The sequence below is a fragment of the Ranitomeya variabilis genome, chromosome 1 (assembly GCF_051348905.1).
Source record: "Ranitomeya variabilis isolate aRanVar5 chromosome 1, aRanVar5.hap1, whole genome shotgun sequence".
Taxonomy (NCBI): Eukaryota; Metazoa; Chordata; class Amphibia; order Anura; family Dendrobatidae; genus Ranitomeya; species Ranitomeya variabilis.
This window is the reverse complement of record NC_135232.1, coordinates 211,874,618-211,898,676: the sequence shown is the minus strand read 5'-3', so window position 1 is coordinate 211,898,676 and position 24,059 is coordinate 211,874,618. Positions and strand designations below refer to the sequence as shown.

General features: G+C 44.7%; 1 protein-coding gene across 2 annotated transcripts in view; it reads left to right on the top strand.

The window, feature by feature from the left end:
• Positions 1–24,059, top strand: part of WSCD2 (WSC domain containing 2) — a 799,558-nt gene that overhangs the window by 476,539 nt on the left and 298,960 nt on the right. For both annotated transcript variants that reach the window (XM_077292392.1, XM_077292385.1), the window contains one exon: positions 14,064–14,178. In XM_077292392.1, the coding sequence (XP_077148507.1) occupies positions 14,064–14,178 (115 nt within the window). The remainder of the gene's footprint in view (positions 1–14,063; positions 14,179–24,059) is intronic.

The window sequence follows — 24,059 nt, the reverse complement described above, 5'->3', positions numbered from 1 at the left end:
GCTATGGTAATAATAATAGTTAATATTAATGTGTTTGGGAGGGTAACCACAAATTCTGCTACCAGCTGCTACAGAGTGCTTGCGTTAGTGTGCATCAGCCTGGAGTGAACCAGCCTTTAATACACGAAGCAGCAGTCAGATATCCTTTTAGGTTTTCTCCCAGCTGTTTGTGTGGTCTGTGAGTGTATGTCAATCTGTTCACCTTCCAGATCAATGATATCAGATTCGGAGCACTTCCAACGCCGCACGGCTTTCTGCCTGTGATGTCACCTTGTCCCTTGCTCGGTTTAATTACCTGGAAATTATAGAACTGCTGCACTGTGTGTTTTTCCTCTTGAACTACAGAATATGTTATCAGGTTCCGTGATGCACAAACTGAATTGACTTTGCGCCCTTGATATCCTAAAATATTATAATTGTTTGTTCCACTTCTATATTGAACATGAAATCTATATAATTTCCTCTTTTACCTTGTACTAAGTAAGGGTTTAATAGGTGTGCACATTGTTTATCCCCTATTGTAAATGTAATGAGTCATACAGTACATGTCTTGGAGATTTGTCTTCATGAATTTATGCATCACTTTGATGAATACTGTTCGAACTGAGCTATATTTGCTCAAGGCATCTACTTTAAAAGGATGTTTGTTTTACAGAGCTGACAGCGGGTTTTTAAGCCTTTGATGATTGCAGCATACCTTAAATGCCATATTTTTTTGAAAATATATACCGGTATATCTTCGGAATTTCATCTAAGTAGTCTTTTGTAACGTTTTGCAATTAGTTTAGAGATAAAATGGATATTTACAGTGCCAGCTGCTTATTTTTATTTTACTGTAGGCACAGGGGGCTCTGAAGACAACTGGTGCCCACAAGTGCTTATGGCAGATGGGTTTAAAGGGACGAAAGGTGTGGTGTGAATATTAATTCTGGCCCTGATACAGACAGAATCTACTCCAACTGGGAATTGTGTTTTGGCAGAATATGCTGTAGTATAATTCTACTAGAATGTCTGCCACAGAACTAATGACCCACAAAGGTGGATAAAAAAGTCAACGTTATATTTCTTGCTAAGAAATTATATAACTGAAAAAGAAGACTAATGTGTGTATAAAGTATTGTGCAAAAGTTGCAGGCATGCAGGCAAAAGTTTTAAGCAGGTACTGTATGCAAAAAAAGCTGGAAAAAGAGTGCTTTCAAAAATAAAAATGTTAAAATTTTATAATTAGCAATTAAAATTAAGAAAAACCAAAGTGAGTGTACAAAAGAGAAATTTAATCAAATCAATATTTGTTGTAACCCCCCTTTGCATTCAAAGCAACACAAAAGCATCAAATCTACTAGGTACACTTGCGCACAGTTTTGAAGGAATTTGGGAAAGAGGTTGCTTTAAACATCTTGGAGAACTAACCACAGATCTTTCGGTAATGTATGCTTAAATCTTCTGTCTCTTCATGAAACCCCACAAAGGCTTGATGTTCAGATCAGGGCACTGCGGGGCCCTAACTTCAATTTTAGGACTTCTTTGCTGTTCTTTATGCTGAAGTTCTAACTTATATTGATTCATTCTTGATATTTTCCTCCTGCAGAATAAATTTGGAGCCAATTAAATGCCATCATGTATTGCATGATATATAAGTATCTGCTTATATTTCTCAGCATTGAGGACAACATTAATCCTGACCATATCCCTGACTCCATTTGATGAAATACAGCCCAAGGAATCTCCATTATGCTTCACAATTGACAGCAGATACTTATTGTTATTATTATTATTATTATTATTATTATTATTGTTATTTCCAGCCCTTTGGCAGACAAAATTCCTTCTGGTACAGCTAAATATTTCAAAATTTTGTCCATCAGTCTAGAGCACTTGCTGCCATTTTCTGCACCTTCGTTCCTATGTTTTTGCATATAGTTAAGTCACTTAGCCTTGTTTTTATGTTGAAGGTATGGTTTATGACTGCAATTCTTCCATGAAGACTTCTGACTTCTGGCAAGACTTCTTTGAACAGTAGATTAGTGTATTGATTTGCTTTAGATTTCTGCTTTTGTTCTTTGACTTTGCATTTTGGTAACTGATAAAATTAAACTATTGAGGGTTCGTGCCCTCGATCATGAACTACTGCTGGTTTGATGCTGCATATTTATGCAGCATCAAACCCGCAGCTGCCAGCTGTTACAGCATAGTGGATCGGATTTCTAGAAATCCCATGTCCACTATCCGTGCATATTCGCCTGCGGATCACCCGTGGACACTGACATCTTTCAAAACCGCAGCATGTCTCCGCAACAAAAATTAGATCAATAGAATGTATTGAATGCAGTAAATCTGCACGGTTCAGTGAACACAAATGCGGATTTACCCGTGTTCAATAGAAGGTATCGCTTTGGACATATTGAACATGCACTGCGTTCAAAGCGCTGCTACTTCCGGATCGTGGGAACTTACCCTGACATCTCTATTTTTCAAAGCATTCTTACTTTGCATTCTTTTTCCACACATAACTAAAACAGCAAAAAGGAAAAGTATAGAAATTATGGAAATGAACAGAACTAATTAACAGAATTAACAGAACTGATAGACATGTTAATGACATTGAAATGATGAAAAAATGAAAGTAAAATATTCCAAACATCTCCACTAATTTAGTATTGTGTATAAGTGCCGCACACAGAAAAACTTACACTTACACACTTTGCCCACTATCAATGAGATTGCTGATGGTTTTCTGAGGGTTATCTGTTCTGCCATAGAGAATGCACATGGGCATGCAAATCATCAATGATGTCCCAGATGTGCTTGTTTGGAGATAAGTCTGGTGATACTGCAAACCACGGTAGCACATTTAGGCCATGCAGGCTGCTCACAGTGGCATGAGTAACATGAGGTCTGGCGTTGTGATGTTGAAAAACATTGGACAGTTTGGAGAAATGTCCGTACCACTAGTTCCACTACCAAATCAATGTAATGCTGAGGTGTTATAATGTGTGTAATGAAGACCAGAGGGATTCAGCATTATGACACTTCACACTATAATCCCGGAAATAGGACCCATGTGATGTTCCTTCATGAAGGTCTCTTCATGGTGTTGACCACATTGTTTCCAGACCAATTCTTCAACTATCATTCCATCCAAGACAAAAGCAGAGACTCTGCACTGAAGATGATAGACCTTGATTCCAGCCTACTTTGCCATATTGCTATGCACCAAGATAACCTTTGAGAGCAGTGGTGTGAGGTCAATAGAACACCTGTAGCTGAACATCTGGCTCATTGTTTGATATCATGCAACTGCCTTCTGGTTTGTATATATACTGTTTGACTCCTTAAACTTGGTAGGTGATATCAAATGGTACATCCATTTCTCCAAAATGATCCTTGGAGCTGTTTCTCAACACGAGAACACCAGCCCATATGTGTTGTGGATTCTGTTTGCAGGCTCCCTCTGGTGGTTACTGCTGGTACTGGGTGACTTTGGTGGGTTGTGGCCTTTGGTTTCCATCTGTCCATCAGAGGCTGGGTGTTTCCTATTTTACCTGGCCTCTCTGTCATTTCCCTTGCCGGCTATCAATGTGTTCAGATGTGCTCTGTTTGGTTCCTGCCTACCTGCTCCCAGATCTTTCAGGATAAGCTAAGTGCTGATTTTCAGTTGTTTGGTTTTTTGTCCAGCTTGCTTAGAATGTCTCTTTGTTAGCTGGTTGCTCTAGTGGACTGAGGTTCTCCCCATGTGCCATGAGTTGGCACATGGGTTCTTGTAATCTCAGGATGGTTTTTTTGATTAGGGTTTTTTGCTGACCGCTCAGTCCCCTTTTGTGTCATTCTGCTTTCTAGTTTTCAGCGGGCCTCTATTTGCTAAAGCTATATACATCATCTCTATGTGTGTGCCTTCCTCTCATTTCACCGTCAATACATGTGGGGGGCAACTATATCTTTGGGGTTAATTCCTCTGGAGGCAAGTGAGGTCTTTGTTTTCTCTGCAGTACTAGTTAGCTCTTAGGCTGGTGCGTGGCGTCTAGAACCAACGTAGGCACGCTCCCTGGCTATCTCTAGTTGCGTTTGTCAGGCGTAGGGCAGCGGTCAGCCCAGGTTCCATCACCCTAGAGCTCGTCCGATATTTATTATACTTTGCTCATCCTGTGCTATCCCTAGCCATTGGGGATTCATGACAGTATAGCCGGCCCACAAAGTGTTAATTGTTTGGGCTGAAGTAGGAGAAAGAGAAGTGTTCAAGGAAATTTTTATTTTTTTTTTTTCCTTCAGAGTTTTGCTGCCTAGCCCTTAATTGCTGTCTAGCTGCTTCTTACCTCCTCTTAACCCTTGAATGGCTCTGATCTTAGCTGTTAATCATGGATGTCCAGAGTTTGGCTTCCAGCCTGAGTAATCTCGCGGCAAAGGTTCAAAACATACAGGATTTCGTTGTTCACACTCCCATGTCTGAACCTAGAATTCCTATTCCAGAGTTTTTTTCTGGAGATAGATCTACCTTCCTGAATTTCAGGAACAATTGTAAATTGTTTCTCTCTTTGAAATCTCGCTCCTCTGGAGACCCTGCTCAACAGGTCAAGATTGTTATATCGTTCCTACGGGGCGACCCTCAGAATTGGGCATTTGCATTGGCACCAGGGGATCCTGCATTGCTCAGTGTGGATGCGTTTTTTCTGGCATTGGGATTGCTCTATGAGGAACCTAACCTAGAGATTCAGGCTGAAAAGGCTTTATTAGCCCTCTCTCAGGGGCATGATGAAGCGGAAATATATTGTCAGAAATTTCGGAAATGGTCGGTGCTTACTCAGTGGAATGAGTGCGCCCTGGCTGCAAACTTCAGAAATGGTCTTTCTGAGGCCATTAAGGATATTATGGTGGGGTTCCCTGCGCCTACAGGTCTGAATGAGTCTATGGCTATGGCCATTCAGATTGATCGGCGTTTACGGGAGCGCAAACCCGTGCACCAGTTGGCGGTGTCTTCTGAACAGGCACCTGAGACTATGCAATGTGATAGAATTCAGTCCAGAAGTGAACGGCAAAATTATAGGCGGAAAAATGGTTTGTGTTTTTATTGTGGTGATTCGGCTCATGTTATATCAGCATGCTCTAAACGCACAAAAAGGGTTGATAAATCTTTTGCCATTGATACTCTGCAGCCTAAGTTCATTTTGTCTGTGACTCTGATTTTTTCACTGTCTTCCATTTCCGTCGATGCCTATGTGGATTCAGGTGCTGCCCTGAGTCTTATGGATTGGTCATTTGCTAAACGCTGCGGTTTTAGTCTAGAGCCTCTGGAAGTTCCTATTCCTCTGAAAGCAATTGATTCTACACCATTGGCTATGAATAAACTGCAGTATTGGACACAAGGGACCATGCGCATGACTCCCGTTCATCAGGAGGTGATTCGCTTCCTTGTACTGTATAATTTACATGATGTACTAGTGCTTGGTCTGCCATGGTTACAAACTCATAATCCTGTCCTGGACTGGAAAACAATGTCTGTGCTAAGCTGGGGATGTCACGGGGTTCATGATGATGCACCTCCGATTTCTATAGCTTCATCTACTCCTTCGGAGATCCCTGCGTTTTTGTCGGATTATAGGGATGTTTTTGAGGAGCCTAAGCTCAATTTGCTCCCTCCCCATAGAGAGTGTGACTGTGCTATAGAATTGATTCCTGGCAGTAAGTTCCCTAAGGGTCGTTTATTTAATCTGTCACTGCCAGAGCATACTGCTATGCGGAATTATATTAAGGAGTCCTTGGAAAAGGGACATATTCGTCCATCTTCGTCCCCTCTGGGAGCAGGTTTTTTTTTCGTGGCAAAAAAAGATGGTTCCCTGAGGCCTTGTATAGATTATTGCCTTCTGAATAAGATTACAGTCAAATACCAGTATCCATTGCCATTATTTACTGATTTGTTTGCTCGCATTAAGGGGGCTAGGTGGTTCACTAAAATAGATCTTCGTGGTGCGTATAATCTGGTGCGGATAAAACAGGGTGATGAGTGGAAAACCGCATTTAATACGCCTGAGGGCCATTTTGAGTATTTGGTAATGCCTTTTGGACTCTACAATGCTCCGTCAGTCTTTCAGTCCTTTATGCACAATATTTTCCGTGAATATCTGGATAAGTTTATGATTGTGTATTTGGATGATATTTTGGTGTTTTCTGATGACTGGGAGTCTCATGTTCTACAGGTCAGGAAGGTGTTTCAAGTTTTGCGGGCCAATTCTCTGTTTGTGAAGGGCTCAAAGTGTCTCTTCGGAGTCCAGAAGATTTCTTTTTTGGGGTACATTTTTTCTCCTTCTACTATTGAGATGGATCCCGTTAAGGTTCAGGCTATTTGTGACTGGACACAACCTACATCTGTTAAGAGCCTTCAGAAGTTCTTGGGGTTTGCTAATTTTTATCGTCGGTTCATTGCTAATTTTTCCAGTATTGTTAAACCTTTGACTGATTTGACTAAAAAGGGTGCTGATGTTGCTGATTGGTCTCCTGCGGCTGTGGAGGCCTTTCGGGAACTTAAGCGCCGGTTTTCTTCTGCTCCTGTGTTGTGTCAACCAGATGTTTCACTTCCTTTCCAGGTGGAGGTTGATGCTTCCGAGATTGGAGCGGGGGCGGTTTTGTCACAGAGAAGTTCTAATGGCTCGGTGATGAAGCCATGTGCTTTCTTCTCTAGAAAATTCTCGCCCGCCGAGCGCAATTATGATGTGGGTAATCGGGAGCTTTTGGCCATGAAGTGGGCATTTGAGGAGTGGCGTCATTGGCTTGAGGGTGCTAAACATCGCGTGGTGGTCTTGACTGATCACAAGAATCTCACTTACCTTGAGTCTGCCAGGCGTTTGAATCCTAGACAGGCTCGTTGGTCATTATTTTTTTCTCGTTTCAATTTCGTGGTTTCATACCTGCCAGGTTCCAAGAATGTGAAGGCAGATGCTCTTTCCAGGAGTTTTGTGCCTGACTCCCCTGGAGACACTGGGCCTGCTGGTATCCTTAGGGATGGGGTAATATTGTCTGCCGTATCCCCAGACTTGCGACGCGCATTGCAGGAGTTTCAGGTGGATAAACCGGATCGATGTCCACCAGAAAGACTGTTTGTTCCGGATGATTGGACCAGTAGAGTCATCTCCGAGGTCCATTCTTCTGTGTTGGCTGGTCATCCTGGAATATTTGGTACAAGAGACTTGGTGGCCAGGTCTTTTTGATGGCCTTCCTTGTCTAGGGATGTGCGTACCTTTGTGCAGTCTTGTGAAGTGTGTGCTCGAGCTAAGCCTTGCTGTTCATGGGCTAGTGGGTTGTTGTTATCCTTGCCCATCCCGAAGAGGCCTTGGACACACATTTCCATGGATTTTATTTCTGATCTCCCGGTTTCACAGAAAACGTCCGTTATCTGGGTTGTGTGTGACCGCTTTTCTAATATGGTTCATTTGGTGCCCTTGCCTAAGTTGCCCTCCTCCTCTGAGTTGGTTCCTTTGTTTTTTCAGAACGTGGTTCGTTTGCATGGGATTCCGGAGAATATCGTTTCTGACAGGGGATCCCAGTTTGTGTCTAGATTTTGGCGGACGTTTTGTGCCAAGATGGGCATTGATTTGTCTTTCTCGTCTGCATTCCATCCTCAGACGAATGGCCAGACGGAGCGAACTAATCAGACCTTGGAAACTTATTTGAGGTGTTTTGTTTCTGCTGATCAGGATGACTGGGTTGCTTTTTTGCCACTGGCCGAATTTGCTCTTAATAATCGGGCTAGTTCGGCCACGTTGGTCTCTCCTTTTTTTTGTAATTCGGGGTTTCAACCTCGTTTTTCCTCTGGTCAGGTGGAGTCTTCGGATTGTCCTGGAGTGGACGTGGTGGTGGACAGGCTACATCACATTTGGAATCAGGTGGTGGACAATTTGAAGTTATCTCAGGAGAAGACTCAGCAGTTTGCTAATCGCCGTCGCCGCGTGGGTCCCCGACTTCTTGTTGGGGACTTGGTGTGGTTGTCTTCTCGTTTTGTCCCTATGAAGGTCTCTTCTCCTAAGTTCAAGCCTCGGTTCATCGGTCCTTATAGGATCTCGGAGATTCTTAACCCTGTATCTTTCCGTTTGGATCTTCCAGCATCGTTCGCTATTCATAATGTGTTCCATCGGTCGTTGTTGCGGAGGTATGAGGTGCCTGTTGTTCCTTCGGTCGAGCCTCCTGCTCCGGTGCTGGTGGAGGGAGAATTGGAGTATGTTGTTGAAAAGATCTTGGATTCTCGTGTTTCCAGATGCAAACTCCAGTATTTGGTTAAGTGGAAGGGTTATGGTCAGGAGGACAATTCCTGGGTGGTCGCCTCCGATGTTCATGCGACTGATTTGGTCCGCGCCTTCCATAGAGCTCACCCTGATCGCCCTGGGGGTTCTCGTGAGGGTTCGGTGACCCCTCCTCAAGGGGGGGGGTACTGTTGTGGATTCTGTTTGCAGGCTCCCTCTGGTGGTTACTGCTGGTACTGGGTGACTTTGGTGGGTTGCGGCCTTTGGTTTCCATCTGTCCATCAGAGGCTGGGTGTTTCCTATTTTACCTGGCCTCTCTGTCATTTCCCTTGCCGGCTATCAATGTGTTCAGATGTGCTCTGTTTGGTTCCTGCCTACCTGCTCCCAGATCTTTCAGGATAAGCTAAGTGCTGATTTTCAGTTGTTTGGTTTTTTGTCCAGCTTGCTTAGAATGTCTCTTTGTTAGCTGGTTGCTCTAGTGGACTGAGGTTCTCCCCATGTGCCATGAGTTGGCACATGGGTTCTTGTAATCTCAGGATGGTTTTTTTGATTAGGGTTTTTTGCTGACCGCTCAGTCCCCTTTTGTGTCATTCTGCTTTCTAGTTTTCAGCGGGCCTCTATTTGCTAAAGCTATATACATCATCTCTATGTGTGTGCCTTCCTCTCATTTCACCGTCAATACATGTGGGGGGCAACTATATCTTTGGGGTTAATTCCTCTGGAGGCAAGTGAGGTCTTTGTTTTCTCTGCAGTACTAGTTAGCTCTTAGGCTGGTGCGTGGCGTCTAGAACCAACGTAGGCACGCTCCCTGGCTATCTCTAGTTGCGTTTGTCAGGCGTAGGGCAGCGGTCAGCCCAGGTTCCATCACCCTAGAGCTCGTCCGATATTTATTATACTTTGCTCATCCTGTGCTATCCCTAGCCATTGGGGATTCATGACACATATGTCGCTTGTGCCACTCATGCTAAACAGTCTACATAACCAAGACATGCTACTATAGCCTGCAGGATCTCAAAACTACCCTCAAGCACATTTGAAACATCAAATTGGCAGAGCTTTGAGCAGAATCAAATGTAAAGTGGCCAGGAACCCATTATTGTCCAGAACTGTTATATTTCAGAACTGCAACGTCTCCAGAGTATCCAGAAGTAAAAGCTGTTCCGTGCTCAGAGAAACAGCCAAAGTAAGGAAAGCTGAAACTCGACCACTAGTGATGAGCAAACGTGCTCGGATAATGTGTTATCCAAGCATTCTCCAGTGTTATCTGAGTATCTTGGGCGTGGTTGGATAATATATTCGAGTATATATCTGTCGAGTGCAGCTGCATGTTTTCCGAAAGGCAGCCACAACACATCCGAGAATTGTCAAACAAACATGGAGAGTGGAGTTGATACCAAAAAGTTCTATTTTGCTCTCATCTAACCACATGAGATCTTCCATATAATCAGTGGCGAACATCAAACGGGCCAGGACATGTGATGGCATGAGCAGGGGACCTTGCGTGCCCTGACTGATTTTAATCCATGATGGCGTAGTGTGTTATTAACGATAATGAGATAATGAGACTGTGGTCCCAGCTCTCTTTTGGTCATAGACCAGATTCTCCCTTGTAGCTCTGGGCTGATTCGTTACCTTTCTCAGAATACCCTTAACCCACGAGGTGAGATCTTGCTTAGAGCCTCGGATCGAGGAAGACTGACAGTCATCTTGTGTTTCTTCCATTTTCTAATAAATGTGCCTAACAGTTGTTACTTTCTCACCAAGCTGCTTGCCTATTGTGCTGTAGCGCATCCCATCCTTGTGTAGATCTACAATTTTATCCTTGGTGTCCTTAGACATCTCTTTCATCTTGGCCATGGTGGAGAGGTTTGAGGGTGATTGATTGAGTGTGTAGACATGTGTTTTTTATACAGATACTGTAACTAGGTCAAATCGGTTCAATTAATACAGGTAATGAGTGCAGAGTAGGAGGATTTCTTAAAGAAAAGTAACAGGTCAATGAGAGCCAGAATTCTTGTTGGTTGGTAGGTGAAATACTTATTTAATGCAATAAAATGCAAATTAGTTATGTGAAACTCCTACAATGTGATTTTCTGGTTTTAATTTTCAGATTCTGAATCTCACAGTTGAACTAACAATTACAGGCCTCTCCTTTCTTTGTAGGCGGGAAAACTTGCAAAATCGACAGTGTATTAAATTATTAAATACTGATTTTCCCCACTGTGTATATGTGTATATATATATATATAGAGAGAGAGAGAGTATATACCGTATTTTTCGGACTACAAGACACACCAGACCATAAGACTCACCTAGGTTTTAGAGGAAATTAGAAAAAAAAGAAGAATTGAAGCAAAAAATGTTGTCAATTCTGTACTTAATATCCCGTCCTGGTATATTTGGTCCCCTCATCCCCATCCTGGTATGTATGGCCCCCTCATCCCTATCTTGGTAAGAATGGTCCCTCTCATCCCTATCTTGTTATGCAGGGCCCCCATCTCATCCTAGTATGCATAGCCTCTTCCTTATCCTGATATGATTGGCCCCCATCTCTGTCCTGGTGTGCATGGCCCCATCCTTATCCTGGTGTGATTGTCCCCATCCCCATCCTGGTATGCAGGGCCCCATCCCCATCCTGGTATGATTGGCCCACCCATCTGTCCTGGTATGCATGGCCTCATCCTTATCTTGGTACGATTGGCCCACATCCCCATCCTGGTATGCATGGTTCCATCAGAAAACATTATAAAAACAAACCATTACACTTACCTTCCTGCACTCCCTCGCAGCGTCATATTCTGCAGGGCAGGGATGTCATGTGCTGGTTACAAGCCTAAGAACAGCTGCAAGAATACTCACTGCTCTGCATGCTGGGACTATGTGCGTGGAGGTCAGTGGGTATTCATTGCTCTTTAGTAGCGAGCACAGTGTCAGCTGGAGCCACCGGCTTACTGCAGCTGCTGGTGGTCACGTGTCCCCGCTTTCTCTTTAGCAGTGGGTACAGGAGTTAGCTGCAGCCGCCTGCTCCTGCCTCCTGTGACCCGCTGCTCTGCTGCTGCTGCTCCCCAACCTCCCCCACCAGAACCGGTACATCTGGACTATAAGACTTATAGTCCAAAAAATATGGTAAATTATACTGTATATAAATTAAGAAGAAGATGTTTCTACCACTTTTTTTCTACTCTTTAATATAGTGAAGTGGAAGCAGTGCATGCTTGGTGTCAGCATACACCAGGGTTTGACAGAAGTATTGCATTAAGGCAAATAAGCATAATTAAATATAAAACTATGCTTTGCATTTAAAAGGGAATGTGTCACCTACTTTTTAGTTTATAAGCTGCAGCCACCGCCATCAGGGGCTTATCTACAGCATTCTGTAATGCTGTAGGTAAGCCCCCGATGTAACCTGAAAGATGAGAAAAACAAGTTAGATTATACTCACCTGGGGGGGTGGTCCAGTGTGGTGTGGTCCGGTCTGATGGGCGTCGCAGTCCGGGTCTGGCGCCTCCCATCTTTTTGCAATGACGTCCTCTTCCTTGCTTCCTGTCTTGGCTCCTGCGCAGGCATACGTTATCTGCCCTGTTGAGGGCAGAGCAAAATACTGCAGTGCGCAGGTGCTGGGCTTCTCTGACCTGTCCCGGTGAATGCCGGAAGCAAGGAAGAGGACGTCATCGCATGAAGATGGGAGGACCCACACCACGATGCCCATTGGACCGCACCGGACCGCCCCCCCCCCCCCCAGGTGAGTATAATATTTTTATCATCTTTCAGCTTACATCGGGGGTTTATATACAGCATTACAGCATGATGTAGATAAGCCTCTGGCCGCAGCTTATATACGAAAAAGTAGGTGACAGATTCTCTTTAATAATTACGTGTAGATGACAATGTATGGACATCACGATATACTGGGTCTTCTCTTTAAGATGCTTTGCCAGGAATTTGCTGCAGATATTTTCAGTTGTTGCTTGTTTTTCCTTCAGTAAGTAAAGATTATTCTCAGTCAGGTTTACTCGGCCATAAATATATTTTTCCATTAAATTACTTTAAGAAGCTTTTGAGTTCTTCATCTACTATATTTGTATTGGAAGAATCTTCGCTATTAGGTTTGCGGAATATGACTGAATCCGTGCAGAATCTATAGTTCTATATATTTCAGAATGATACTTCTTTCTGCAGTCACATTAGAAGGTTGAAGAGGTCTCTGTTTGGCTACAAGGCTCACGTGACATAACAAGCGTGATTCCCAGAAGAGCCAGCGCTGACAACCACTGGAATGGTGCCCACACCAGAGTTGACTATAGCTGTTGGTATTTTATAAAGGGCAAACTCGGTGATTGAGAAGGGGTTGGCCGCACAGTGGACAACCCCTTTAAAGGGAATCTGTAGTCCATTTTAGTCCCCGTGAGCATAATGGATAGCAGTGAAAGCCGTGAAATACAAGAGGTTGAAAGTGCATTGGATGTGATCATGAATCTCCTTCTCCACTAACTGCCTGGTGCAATCCCTATCTCCTTGCCTGACTGCTCTCTTCTCCACTGGCCGGGCAGCTAAGATAGCAGAGGTGGTGGGTGATGTTGAAGAAACTTGCTGTGGACTGGTCTATCGCAATTCCCTTTCAGCCTCATTAGCATGCATGCTTAGATCACGATTTCTCCATGATGGATCATACTTTAGGGTTTCAATTAACTGTATTGTCAACCTACATTGCCTTGTATTCTGGTAGGGGGGGGGTTCTAAAGTTGATGACAGATCCTATTAATGAATGTCATGCACAGACACCTCTTGGGTTCACATTTAAAATTTCCAATTTCCAAATGCAAATTCAATACTCGGAATCAACTCCAGACTAACTTTTTAATTTGTCGATAAATAGTGAGGTAATAAGTCAAACTGAACCATGAATTAGCTTATAATCTGAGAAGAACATAATTTAGAGACAGAGACCCTGATTCCAGCGATGTGTCAGTTACTGGGCTATTAAGTGTAGTTATTATAAAATCACAGTTTTTTTCCACACAGATTATCATTAGAAAACTAGTAAGCCTGCTGACATGTAGACAAGCATATTCATGAGATTTGTATAACTGCGCCCCACCGCTGATTGGCAGCTTACTGTGCATAGGCAAAAAGCTGCCAATCGGTGATGTGGGTTATAAAGAACTGTGCATTCAGAGAACTGGAAGATCTGCATTATATAAAACTGTGATTTTATTAAAATGATAACAAGCAGCCCAGTAACACATCGCTGGACTCAGGGTCTCAGTGCCTACATCATACTGCTTTTAGATCAGGTAGAAAAAGCCTGCTAACAAATTCCCTTTAATAGGCAATTCTACAATTACTTTTGAACCTGAAAAATGTAAAGAAATTGTCTCTAATGGACAGGTAACTAAGAGAGTAAGAGCGTGCCATCAGAGAAACATATAATGACACACTATTCTAGTCACCTGACCACTGCAGTCAGTCATAGGCTGCAGCGGTCCTGGTAACTTCTGAACAGAGCCGACATCACTTCTGGATTTGCCACAGATTTGCTGGGGTGCTGAAAGGTGACTAGGCCTCTGTTTATTATTTTACAAACATTTATATATATATAAAAAATGTACAGAAGTGTTGGGCAGCTGTTTGTTCAAGTAGTTACTGCTTCTCATGTCTCTGCTGGAAATGTCAGTCGTAAAGTGGCATGAATGAACCGAGACAATTCAAGCAATAATATAAAAACATTTTTTCGAAGCAAGCTAAGATCAAAATCCCCCAAAAGAATTTCCAAGAATGTTTTGCATGAGGCCCTCTCACGGACTGCCTGTAATATGTCGCGTTTCTATTGTTTTGCAGCAAAGTATATTGGGTGCTATATGGATGACACGCGGCAGAGAGCGCTCCGTGGAGTGTCCTTTTTCGACTACAAAAAGATGACAGTGTTCCGTTGCCAGGACAACTGTGCTGAACGGTAAGGTGGCGATTGCTGAATGAATAGAGCTTTATTAGTTTGTGCACATCAACAAATTCTTTTCCCCTGCCAAATCCTTATTTTTTTAATTTAATTTCCAATGTTGAACTGTGAGATTTATTCAGCATTTATACTTAACAGTATCCTCCATAAGCCTTAATCAAATACCGGAGAACACACTGTATACTGTATCTTAAAGTGTTGAAAAAGAAGTAATAAAAATGTTTCAACAATAATAGGTCCATTTCTGACAGGATACTGGCAAACAGCAGCAGAACTTGGCAGGTTAATAGTCAGGGTTTTTTCCCATTAGAACATGAATATATAGCTGTCCCTTGAAAACACTGGTCCATTTATACAGATAACTCAGCTGTGCCAGGGTCTCGTGGGGAATTTCTTTGTAGCTATAGTAAACATAGCAACTGGCCATTCTGACTCCCATATGGTAACATCAGTCATAGATTTAATGAATGCACTTAATTATTGCTGAAATCCAATTACACTAATTCCCCCCAGTATATAGAGTAGTTACCGTGAGGTGTTGTTGCAAGAGATGTGTGGCTTCCAAACACATATTTGCGTGCCTGGCGTACAAAATGCTAATATTGGAAATTACTATTATAGTATTATCCCATTTTTCAGCCTGTGTATTACACTAGGATATCAACTGTATAACCTTGAGTTCCAAAAAGTCCACAGCATTCATGAGCACATTATTCTACTACATCCACCCATTATTCTGTATTCCAATACCACATTATTCCATGGCAATTAAGTTCCTTACTGATGCATCCACTACTGATTCCATGGAAGACAAACTGGGCATGACCAAGACAGAAAAAAATAAAAGACCTAAATAGGACAATTGTTCAAGACAGTGTACAAGTAAGAGTAGGCTCACACAAGCATTTAAACAATTGGTTAGTTTCATCCAGAAAATTCCCATTATCATGATGTATAATAATAAAAATGTATGGTACCGTGTTATAGCACGAAAAATCGAATAATTTTATGCCAAAAGTATTCTCAGAGTGATACATTTATTGGCTATCTAGAAAAAAATATAATTGTAAGCTTTAAGAGCACAGGGTATCCTTCTTAGGCCAGGGTCACACTTGCGAGTGCAATGCGTGACCCTGGTAATGTCGAGCCGTTGGGGTATAAAACGATACATCGCTTACCTTTAGCTAACACCTCCCACGTAACCCATACCCTCCTACCCATAAATAAAAACTCCAACTACGTATTCTTTTGGAATAATGTCGGCCACAGCAGCCTTTTTATTTAAATACAAACAACATCATAAATAATAACATCCAATAACTATTTTTGAGCTAGGAGGGGTCCTTGGAGCTCCCCATGGATCTGGTGATCAAAACACAACACAACGTGAACGTTACCAAAAACCAAATTACTCCCAGCCGATACCGCCTGGCTCGGGAGCACCAAAACCCCAGAGGGTTCCCTGTTCACGTTACAATTCCCGGGGAACCGACTACCCCCGCCGGAACCCCCAAGTCACCAGATCCAAAACCAGTTTACACAAAATACCGGGGAGCCATAAGCCAATGACTCCCCCCAACCCAATTTCCAACAACTCCAAGGATTCCCCCCAGCCACCACAGCCACAATGACTGTTGTGAATTTGCTTTTTGCTCCCTCTAGTGGTTACTAGTTTTTTGACTCTGGTTTTTCTGTCATTCCTTTTATCCGCACCTGGGTCGTTAGTTAGGGGTGTTGCTATATAAGCTCCCTGGACCTTCAGTTCAATGCCTGGCAACGTAGTTATCAGAGCTAGTCTGCTGTGCTCTTGTCTACTGATCCTGGTTCCAGTTATATCAGCTAAGTCTGCCTTTTGCTTTTTGCTATTTGTTTTGGTTTTGTATTTTTGTCCAGCTTGTTCCTTATCTATATCCTGACCTTTGCTGGAAGCTCTAGGGGGCTGGTGTTCTCCCCCCGGACCGTTAGACGGTTCGGGGGTTCTTGAATTTCCAGTGTGGATTTTGATAGGGTTTTTGTTGACCATATAAGTTACCTTTCTTTATTCTGCTATCAGTAAGCGGGCCTCTCTGTGCTAAACCTGGTTCATTTCTGTGTTTGTCATTTCCTCTTACCTCACCGTCATTATTTGTGGGGGGCTTCTATCCAGCTTTGGGGTCCCCTTCTCTGGAGGCAAGAAAGGTCTTTGTTTTCCTCTACTAGGGGTAGCTAGATTCTCCGGCTGGCGCGTGTCATCTAGAATCAACGTAGGAATGATCCCCGGCTACTTCTAGTGTTGGCGTTAGGAGTAGATATATGGTCAACCCAGTTACCACTGCCCTATGAGCTGGATTTTTGTATTCTGCAGACTTCCACGTTCCTCTGAGACCCTCGCCATTGGGGTCATAACAGTTTGCCAGGCCAGTATTAAATGTTTAATGCATTGCAGAAGAGGGATTATAAGAAAGAAGATTCTGAGTTTTTTTTTTCTCCTTCCCCTTTACCTCAGAGTGGCTATGCTTGCTGCAGACATGAATGTCCAGACCTTGATTACAAGTGTGGACCAGCTGGCTACTCGTGTGCAGGGCATACAAGACTATGTTATCAGAAATCCTAGGTCAGAACCTAAAATACCGATTCCTGAACTGTTTTCCGGAGACAGGTTTAAGTTTAGGAATTTCGTGAATAATTGTAAATTGTTTTTGTCCCTGAGACCCTGTTCATCAGGAGATTCTGCTCAGCAAGTAAAAATTGTTATTTCGTTCTTACGGGGCGACCCTCAGGATTGGGCTTTTTCGCTGGCGCCAGGAGATCCGGCATTGGCTGATCTTGATGCGTTTTTTCTGGCGCTCGGTTTACTTTATGAGGAACCCAATCTTGAGATTCAGGCAGAAAAGGCCTTGCTGTCTATGTCTCAGGGGCAGGACGAGGCTGAAGTGTATTGCCAAAAATTTCGGAAATGGTCCGTGCTGACACATTGGAACGAGTGTGCACTGGCCGCTAATTTTAGAAATGGCCTTTCTGAAGCCATTAAGAATGTTATGGTGGGTTTTCCCATTCCCACAGGTCTGAATGATACTATGGCACTGGCTATTCAAATTGACCGGCGGTTGCGGGAGCGCAAAACCGCAAATTCCCTCATGGTGTTGTCTGAACAGACACCTAATTCGGTGCAATGTGATAGAAAAACCGCAAATTCCCGCATGGTGTTGTCTGAACAGACACCTGATTTATTGCAATGTGATAGAATCCTGACTAGAAATGAGCGGAAAATTCATAGACACCGGAATGGCTTGTGCTACTACTGTGGTGATTCTACACATGTTATCTCAGCATGCTCTAAACGTATAGCTAAGGTTGTTAGTCCTGTCACCGTTGGTAATTTGCAACCTAAATTTATTCTGTCTGTAACTTTGATTTGCTCACTGTCATCTTATCCTGTCATGGCGTTTGTAGATTCAGGTGCTGCCCTGAGTCTCATGGATCTCTCATTTGCTAAGCGCTGTGGATTTACTCTTGAACCATTAGAAAATCCTATTCCTCTTAGGGGTATTGATGCTACACCATTGGCAGCAAATAAACCGCAGTATTGGACTCAGGTTACCATGTGCATGACTCCTGAACACCGCGAGGTGATACGTTTCCTGGTTTTACATAAAATGCATGATTTGGTTGTTTTAGGGCTGCCATGGTTACAGACCCATAATCCAGTCCTGGACTGGAAGGCTATGTCAGTCTCAAGTTGGGGCTGTCGTGGTATTCATGAGGATTCCCTGCCTGTGTCTATTGCTTCTTCTACGCCTTCGGAAGTTCCGGAGTATTTGTCTGATTATCAGGATGTCTTCAGTGAGTCTGAGTCCAGTGCACTGCCTCCTCATAGGGACTGTGACTGTGCTATAGATTTGATCCCAGGCAGTAAATTTCCTAAGGGAAGACTGTTTAATCTGTCGGTACCTGAACATACCGCTATGCGTTCATATATCAAGGAGTCTCTGGAAAAAGGACATATTCGTCCGTCTTCTTCCCCTCTTGGTGCGGGATTCTTTTTTGTGGCAAAAAAGGACGGATCTTTGAGACCTTGTATTGATTATCGGCTTTTAAATAAGATCACTGTCAAATTTCAGTATCCTTTACCGCTGTTGTCTGACTTGTTTGCCCGGATTAAGGGTGCCAAGTGGTTCACTAAGATAGACCTTCGTGGTGCGTACAACCTTGTGTGCATTAAGCAAGGTGATGAATGGAAAACCGCATTCAATACGCCCGAAGGTCATTTTGAGTACTTGGTGATGCCTTTTGGGCTCTCCAATGCGCCTTCAGTTTTTCAGTCTTTTATGCATGACATTTTCCGGAAGTATCTGGATAAATTTTTGATTGTTTATCTGGATGATATTTTGGTTTTTTCTGATAATTGGGATTCGCATGTGGAGCAGGTCAGGTTGGTCTTTAAAATTTTGCGTGAAAATTCTTTGTTTGTCAAGGGCTCAAAGTGTCTCTTTGGTGTACAGAAGGTTCCCTTTTTGGGGTTCATTTTTTCCCCTTCTGCTGTGGAGATGGACCCAGTCAAGGTCCGAGCTATTCTTGATTGGACTCAGCCCTCATCAGTTAAGAGTCTTCAGAAGTTCTTGGGCTTCGCTAACTTCTACCGTCGTTTTATCGCTAATTTTTCTAGCATTGTGAAACCTTTGACGGATATGACCAAGAAGGGCTCCGATGTAGCTAACTGGGCTCCTGCTGCCGTGGAGGCTTTCCAGGAGTTGAAACGCCGGTTTACTTCGGCGCCTGTTTTGTGCCAGCCTGACGTCTCACTTCTAGTGTTGAGCATTCCGATGCTGCAAGTATCGGGTATCGGCCGATACTTGCTGTATCGGAATTCCGATACCGGGATTCCGATACTCTTGTGGTATCGGGTATCGGGTATCGGAACAACATTAATGTTAAAATGTGTAAAATAGAGAATTAAAATAAAAAATATCGCTATACTCACCTGTCCGACGCAGCCGGGACCTCAGCGCAGGAACCGGCAGCGTTGTTTGTTTAAAATTCCCGCTTTTACATGGTTACGCGAAGTCCCGGCTTGTGATTGGTCAGGGCGGCCATGTTGCCGGGCCGCGGACCAATCACAGCAAGCCGTGACGAAAATACGTCACGGCTTGCTGTGATTGGTCCGCGTCCCGGCAACATGGCCGCCATTAACCAATCACAAGCCGTGACGTCACGGGAGGCTGGAAACGCGCTCATTTTAAAAAGGGCGCGTGTCCAGCCTCCCGTGACGTCACGGCTTGTGATTGGTTGCGTCGCGGTCAACCAATCACAAGCCGGGAGGCTGGACACGCGCCCATTTCAAAATGAGCGCGTCCAGCCTCCCGGCTTGTGATTGGTTGATCGCGGCGCAACCAATCACAAGCCGTGACGTCACGGGAGGCTGGACACGCGCCCATTTCAAAATGAGCGCGTCCAGCCTCCCGGCTTGTGATTGGTTGATCGCGGCGCAACCAATCACAAGCCGTGACGTCACGGGAGGCTGGACACGCGCCCATTTTAAAATGAGCGCGTGTCCAGCCTCCCGTGACGTCCCGGCTTGTGATTGGTCAGGGCGGCCATATTGCCGGGACGCGGACCAATCACAGCAAGCCGTGACGTAATTTCGTCACGGCTTGCTGTGATTGGTCCGCGTCCCGGCAACATGGCCGACCTGACCAATCACAAGCCGGGAATTCACGTAACCAAGTAATAGCGCGATTTTTAAACAAACAACGCTGCCGGTTCCCTCGCTGAAGTCCCGGCTGCGTCGGACAGGTGAGTATAGCGATATTTTTTATTTTAATTCTTTCTTTTACACATTTATATGGTTCCCAGGGCCTGAAGGAGAGTTTCCTCTCCTTCAGACCCTGGGAACCATCAGGGATACCGTCCGATACATGAGTCCCATTGACTTGTATTGGTATCGGGTATCGGTATCGGATTGGATTCCGATACTGTGACGGTATCGGCCGATACTTTCCGATACCGATACTTTCAAGTATCGGACGGTATCGCTCAACACTACTCACTTCCCTTTCAGGTTGAGGTGGATGCTTCGGAGATTGGGGCAGGGGCCGTTTTGTCGCAGAGAGGCCCTGGTTGCTCTGTTATGAAACCTTGTGCCTTTTTCTCTAGGAAGTTTTCGCCTGCCGAGCGAAATTATGATGTGGGCAATCGGGAGTTGTTGGCCATGAAATGGGCATTTGAGGAGTGGCGTCATTGGCTCGAGGGTGCTAAGCATCGTGTGGTGGTCTTGACTGATCACAAAAATCTGATGTATCTCGAGTCTGCTAAACGCCTTAATCCGAGACAGGCCCGCTGGTCATTGTTTTTCTCCCGCTTTGATTTTGTTGTCTCGTATTTACCAGGTTCAAAGAATGTGAAGGCCGATGCTCTTTCTAGGAGCTTTGTGCCTGATGCTCCTGGAGTCGCTGATCCTGTTGGTATTCTTAAAGATGGAGTTATCTTGTCAGCTATTTCTCCGGATCTGCGACGTGTGTTGCAGAGATTTCAGGCTGATAGGCCTGAGTCTTGTCCACCTGACAGACTGTTTGTCCCGGATAAGTGGACCAGCAGAGTCATTTCCGAGGTTCATTCCTCGGTGTTGGCAGGTCACCCGGGAATTTTTGGCACCAGAGATCTGGTGGCCAGGTCCTTTTGGTGGCCTTCCTTGTCAAGGGATGTGCGGTCATTTGTGCAGTCCTGTGGGACTTGTGCTCGAGCTAAGCCTTGCTGTTCTCGTGCCAGCGGTTTGCTCTTGCCCTTGCCTGTCCCGAAGAGACCTTGGACACATATCTCCATGGATTTCATTTCTGATCTTCCGCTATCTCAGGGCATGTCCGTTATCTGGGTGATATGTGATCGCTTCTCCAAGATGGTCCATTTGGTTCCTTTGCCTAAGCTGCCTTCCTCTTCCGATCTGGTTCCTGTGTTTTTCCAGAACGTGGTTCGTTTGCACGGCATCCCTGAGAATATTGTGTCAGACAGAGGATCCCAGTTCGTTTCCAGGTTCTGGCGATCCTTTTGTAGTAGGATGGGCATTGATTTGTCGTTTTCGTCTGCTTTCCATCCTCAGACTAATGGACAGACGGAGCGAACCAATCAGACTTTGGAGGCTTATTTGAGGTGTTTTGTCTCTGCTGATCAGGACGATTGGGTGACATTCTTGCCGTTGGCTGAGTTTGCCCTTAATAATCGGGCTAGTTCCGCCACCTTGGTTTCGCCTTTTTTCTGCAACTCTGGTTTCCATCCTCGCTTTTCTTCGGGTCATGTGGAGCCTTCTGACTGTCCTGGGGTGGATTCTGTGGTGGATAGGTTGCAGCAGATCTGGAATCATGTGGTGGACAACTTGAAGTTGTCACAGGAGAAGGCTCAGCGCTTTGCCAACCGCCGCCGCGGTGTGGGTCCCCGACTACGCGTTGGGGATTTGGTGTGGCTTTCTTCCCGCTTTGTTCCTATGAAGGTCTCCTCTCCCAAATTTAAACCTCGTTTTATTGGGCCTTACAAGATATTGGAAATCCTTAATCCTGTATCTTTTCGTCTGGATCTTCCTGTGTCGTTTGCTATTCACAATGTATTTCATAGGTCCTTGTTGCGGCGGTACATTGTGCCTGTAGTTCCTTCTGCTGAGCCTCCTGCTCCGGTGTTGGTTGAGGGCGAGTTGGAGTACGTGGTGGAGAAGATCTTGGATTCTCGCCTCTCCAGGCGGAGGCTTCAGTACCTGGTCAAGTGGAAGGGCTATGGTCAGGAGGATAATTCCTGGGTGGTCGCCTCTGATGTTCATGCGGCCGATTTAGTTCGTGCCTTTCATGCCGCTCATCCTGATCGCCCTGGTGGTCGTGGTGAGGGTTCGGTGACCCCTCACTAAGGGGGGGGTACTGTTGTGAATTTGCTTTTTGCTCCCTCTAGTGGTTACTAGTTTTTTGACTCTGGTTTTTCTGTCATTCCTTTTATCCGCACCTGGGTCGTTAGTTAGGGGTGTTGCTATATAAGCTCCCTGGACCTTCAGTTCAATGCCTGGCAACGTAGTTATCAGAGCTAGTCTGCTGTGCTCTTGTCTACTGATCCTGGTTCCAGTTATATCAGCTAAGTCTGCCTTTTGCTTTTTGCTATTTGTTTTGGTTTTGTATTTTTGTCCAGCTTGTTCCTTATCTATATCCTGACCTTTGCTGGAAGCTCTAGGGGGCTGGTGTTCTCCCCCCGGACCGTTAGACGGTTCGGGGGTTCTTGAATTTCCAGTGTGGATTTTGATAGGGTTTTTGTTGACCATATAAGTTACCTTTCTTTATTCTGCTATCAGTAAGCGGGCCTCTCTGTGCTAAACCTGGTTCATTTCTGTGTTTGTCATTTCCTCTTACCTCACCGTCATTATTTGTGGGGGGCTTCTATCCAGCTTTGGGGTCCCCTTCTCTGGAGGCAAGAAAGGTCTTTGTTTTCCTCTACTAGGGGTAGCTAGATTCTCCGGCTGGCGCGTGTCATCTAGAATCAACGTAGGAATGATCCCCGGCTACTTCTAGTGTTGGCGTTAGGAGTAGATATATGGTCAACCCAGTTACCACTGCCCTATGAGCTGGATTTTTGTATTCTGCAGACTTCCACGTTCCTCTGAGACCCTCGCCATTGGGGTCATAACAAATGACCCATAGTACATAACACACCACCCCCAAAAATTAAAACAAAAAACCCACCTAAACCCAACTATTAGGGCGGGAGGGCGGGACACTTGCTGTCTGGAGAGCGGGAACTAACAGGTCCCACCCCTCTACAGCTTAATTAAACTAACCGACCCCACTATCCCCACCCCTTACTCATTAACGCCTCCCTCCATCCCATGGTCATGATGTGCCTCCCCTTACGCCGCGGGGGGAGGGGCGGCTCCAGCTCCGGCCATTACTTGACCCTGGTAATGTCGAGCCGTTGGGGTATAAAACGATGCATCGCTTACCTTTAGCTAACACCTCCCACGTAACCCATACCCTCCTACCCATAAATAAAAACTCCAACTACGTATTCTTTTGGAATAATGTCGGCCACAGCAGCCTTTTTATTTAAATACAAACAACATCATAAATAATAACATCCAATAACTATTTTTGAGCTAGGAGGGGTCCTTGGAGCTCCCCATGGATCTGGTGATCAAAACACAACACAACGTGAACGTTACCAAAAACCAAATTACTCCCAGCCGATACCGCCTGGCTCGGGAGCACCAAAACCCCAGAGGGTTCCCTGTTCACGTTACAATTCCCAGGGAACCGACTACCCCCGCCGGAACCCCCAAGTCACCAGATCCAAAACCAGTTTACACAAAATACCGGGGAGCCATAAGCCAATGACTCCCCCCAACCCAATTTCCAACAACTCCAAGGATTCCCCCCAGCCACCACAACGAGGGACTTTGAAACCTTAAAGACCCGAGACCCCACCACTCCGAAAAGCTATGGCCTTCTCCACACCTTCTTGCAGTCCAAGTGCCCAAAAATCAATTCCAACAGCATTCAGATGCACACTGTCTGCAAGCCAAAATGCCCCGTCACCCTTCTCCAACTCAAAATGCCTTACGGCTACTCCACCATTCCTGGCCACAAACGCGGACACCGCTCTGTTAACCTTAATTCTGGCCTTATTAAGTTTATCCAATGACCGCATGTTCCTCCACCGTTTTCGCGGTACAATCTCCGACCAAACTACTGATATCCCTGGATATAACCGCCACAAGCGCAACAAGTCCTGCTTGATATCTTTGATTAGTTCTCTAAATGGGCGCGAACCCAAGTCATTTCCTCCAGCATGCAGCACCAAGATATCCGGAGATCTGTCTAAAAGTACCGCAGCATTGATCTCCTTCAGCACCCTGTTCCAGGCCAAACCTCTAAAACCGA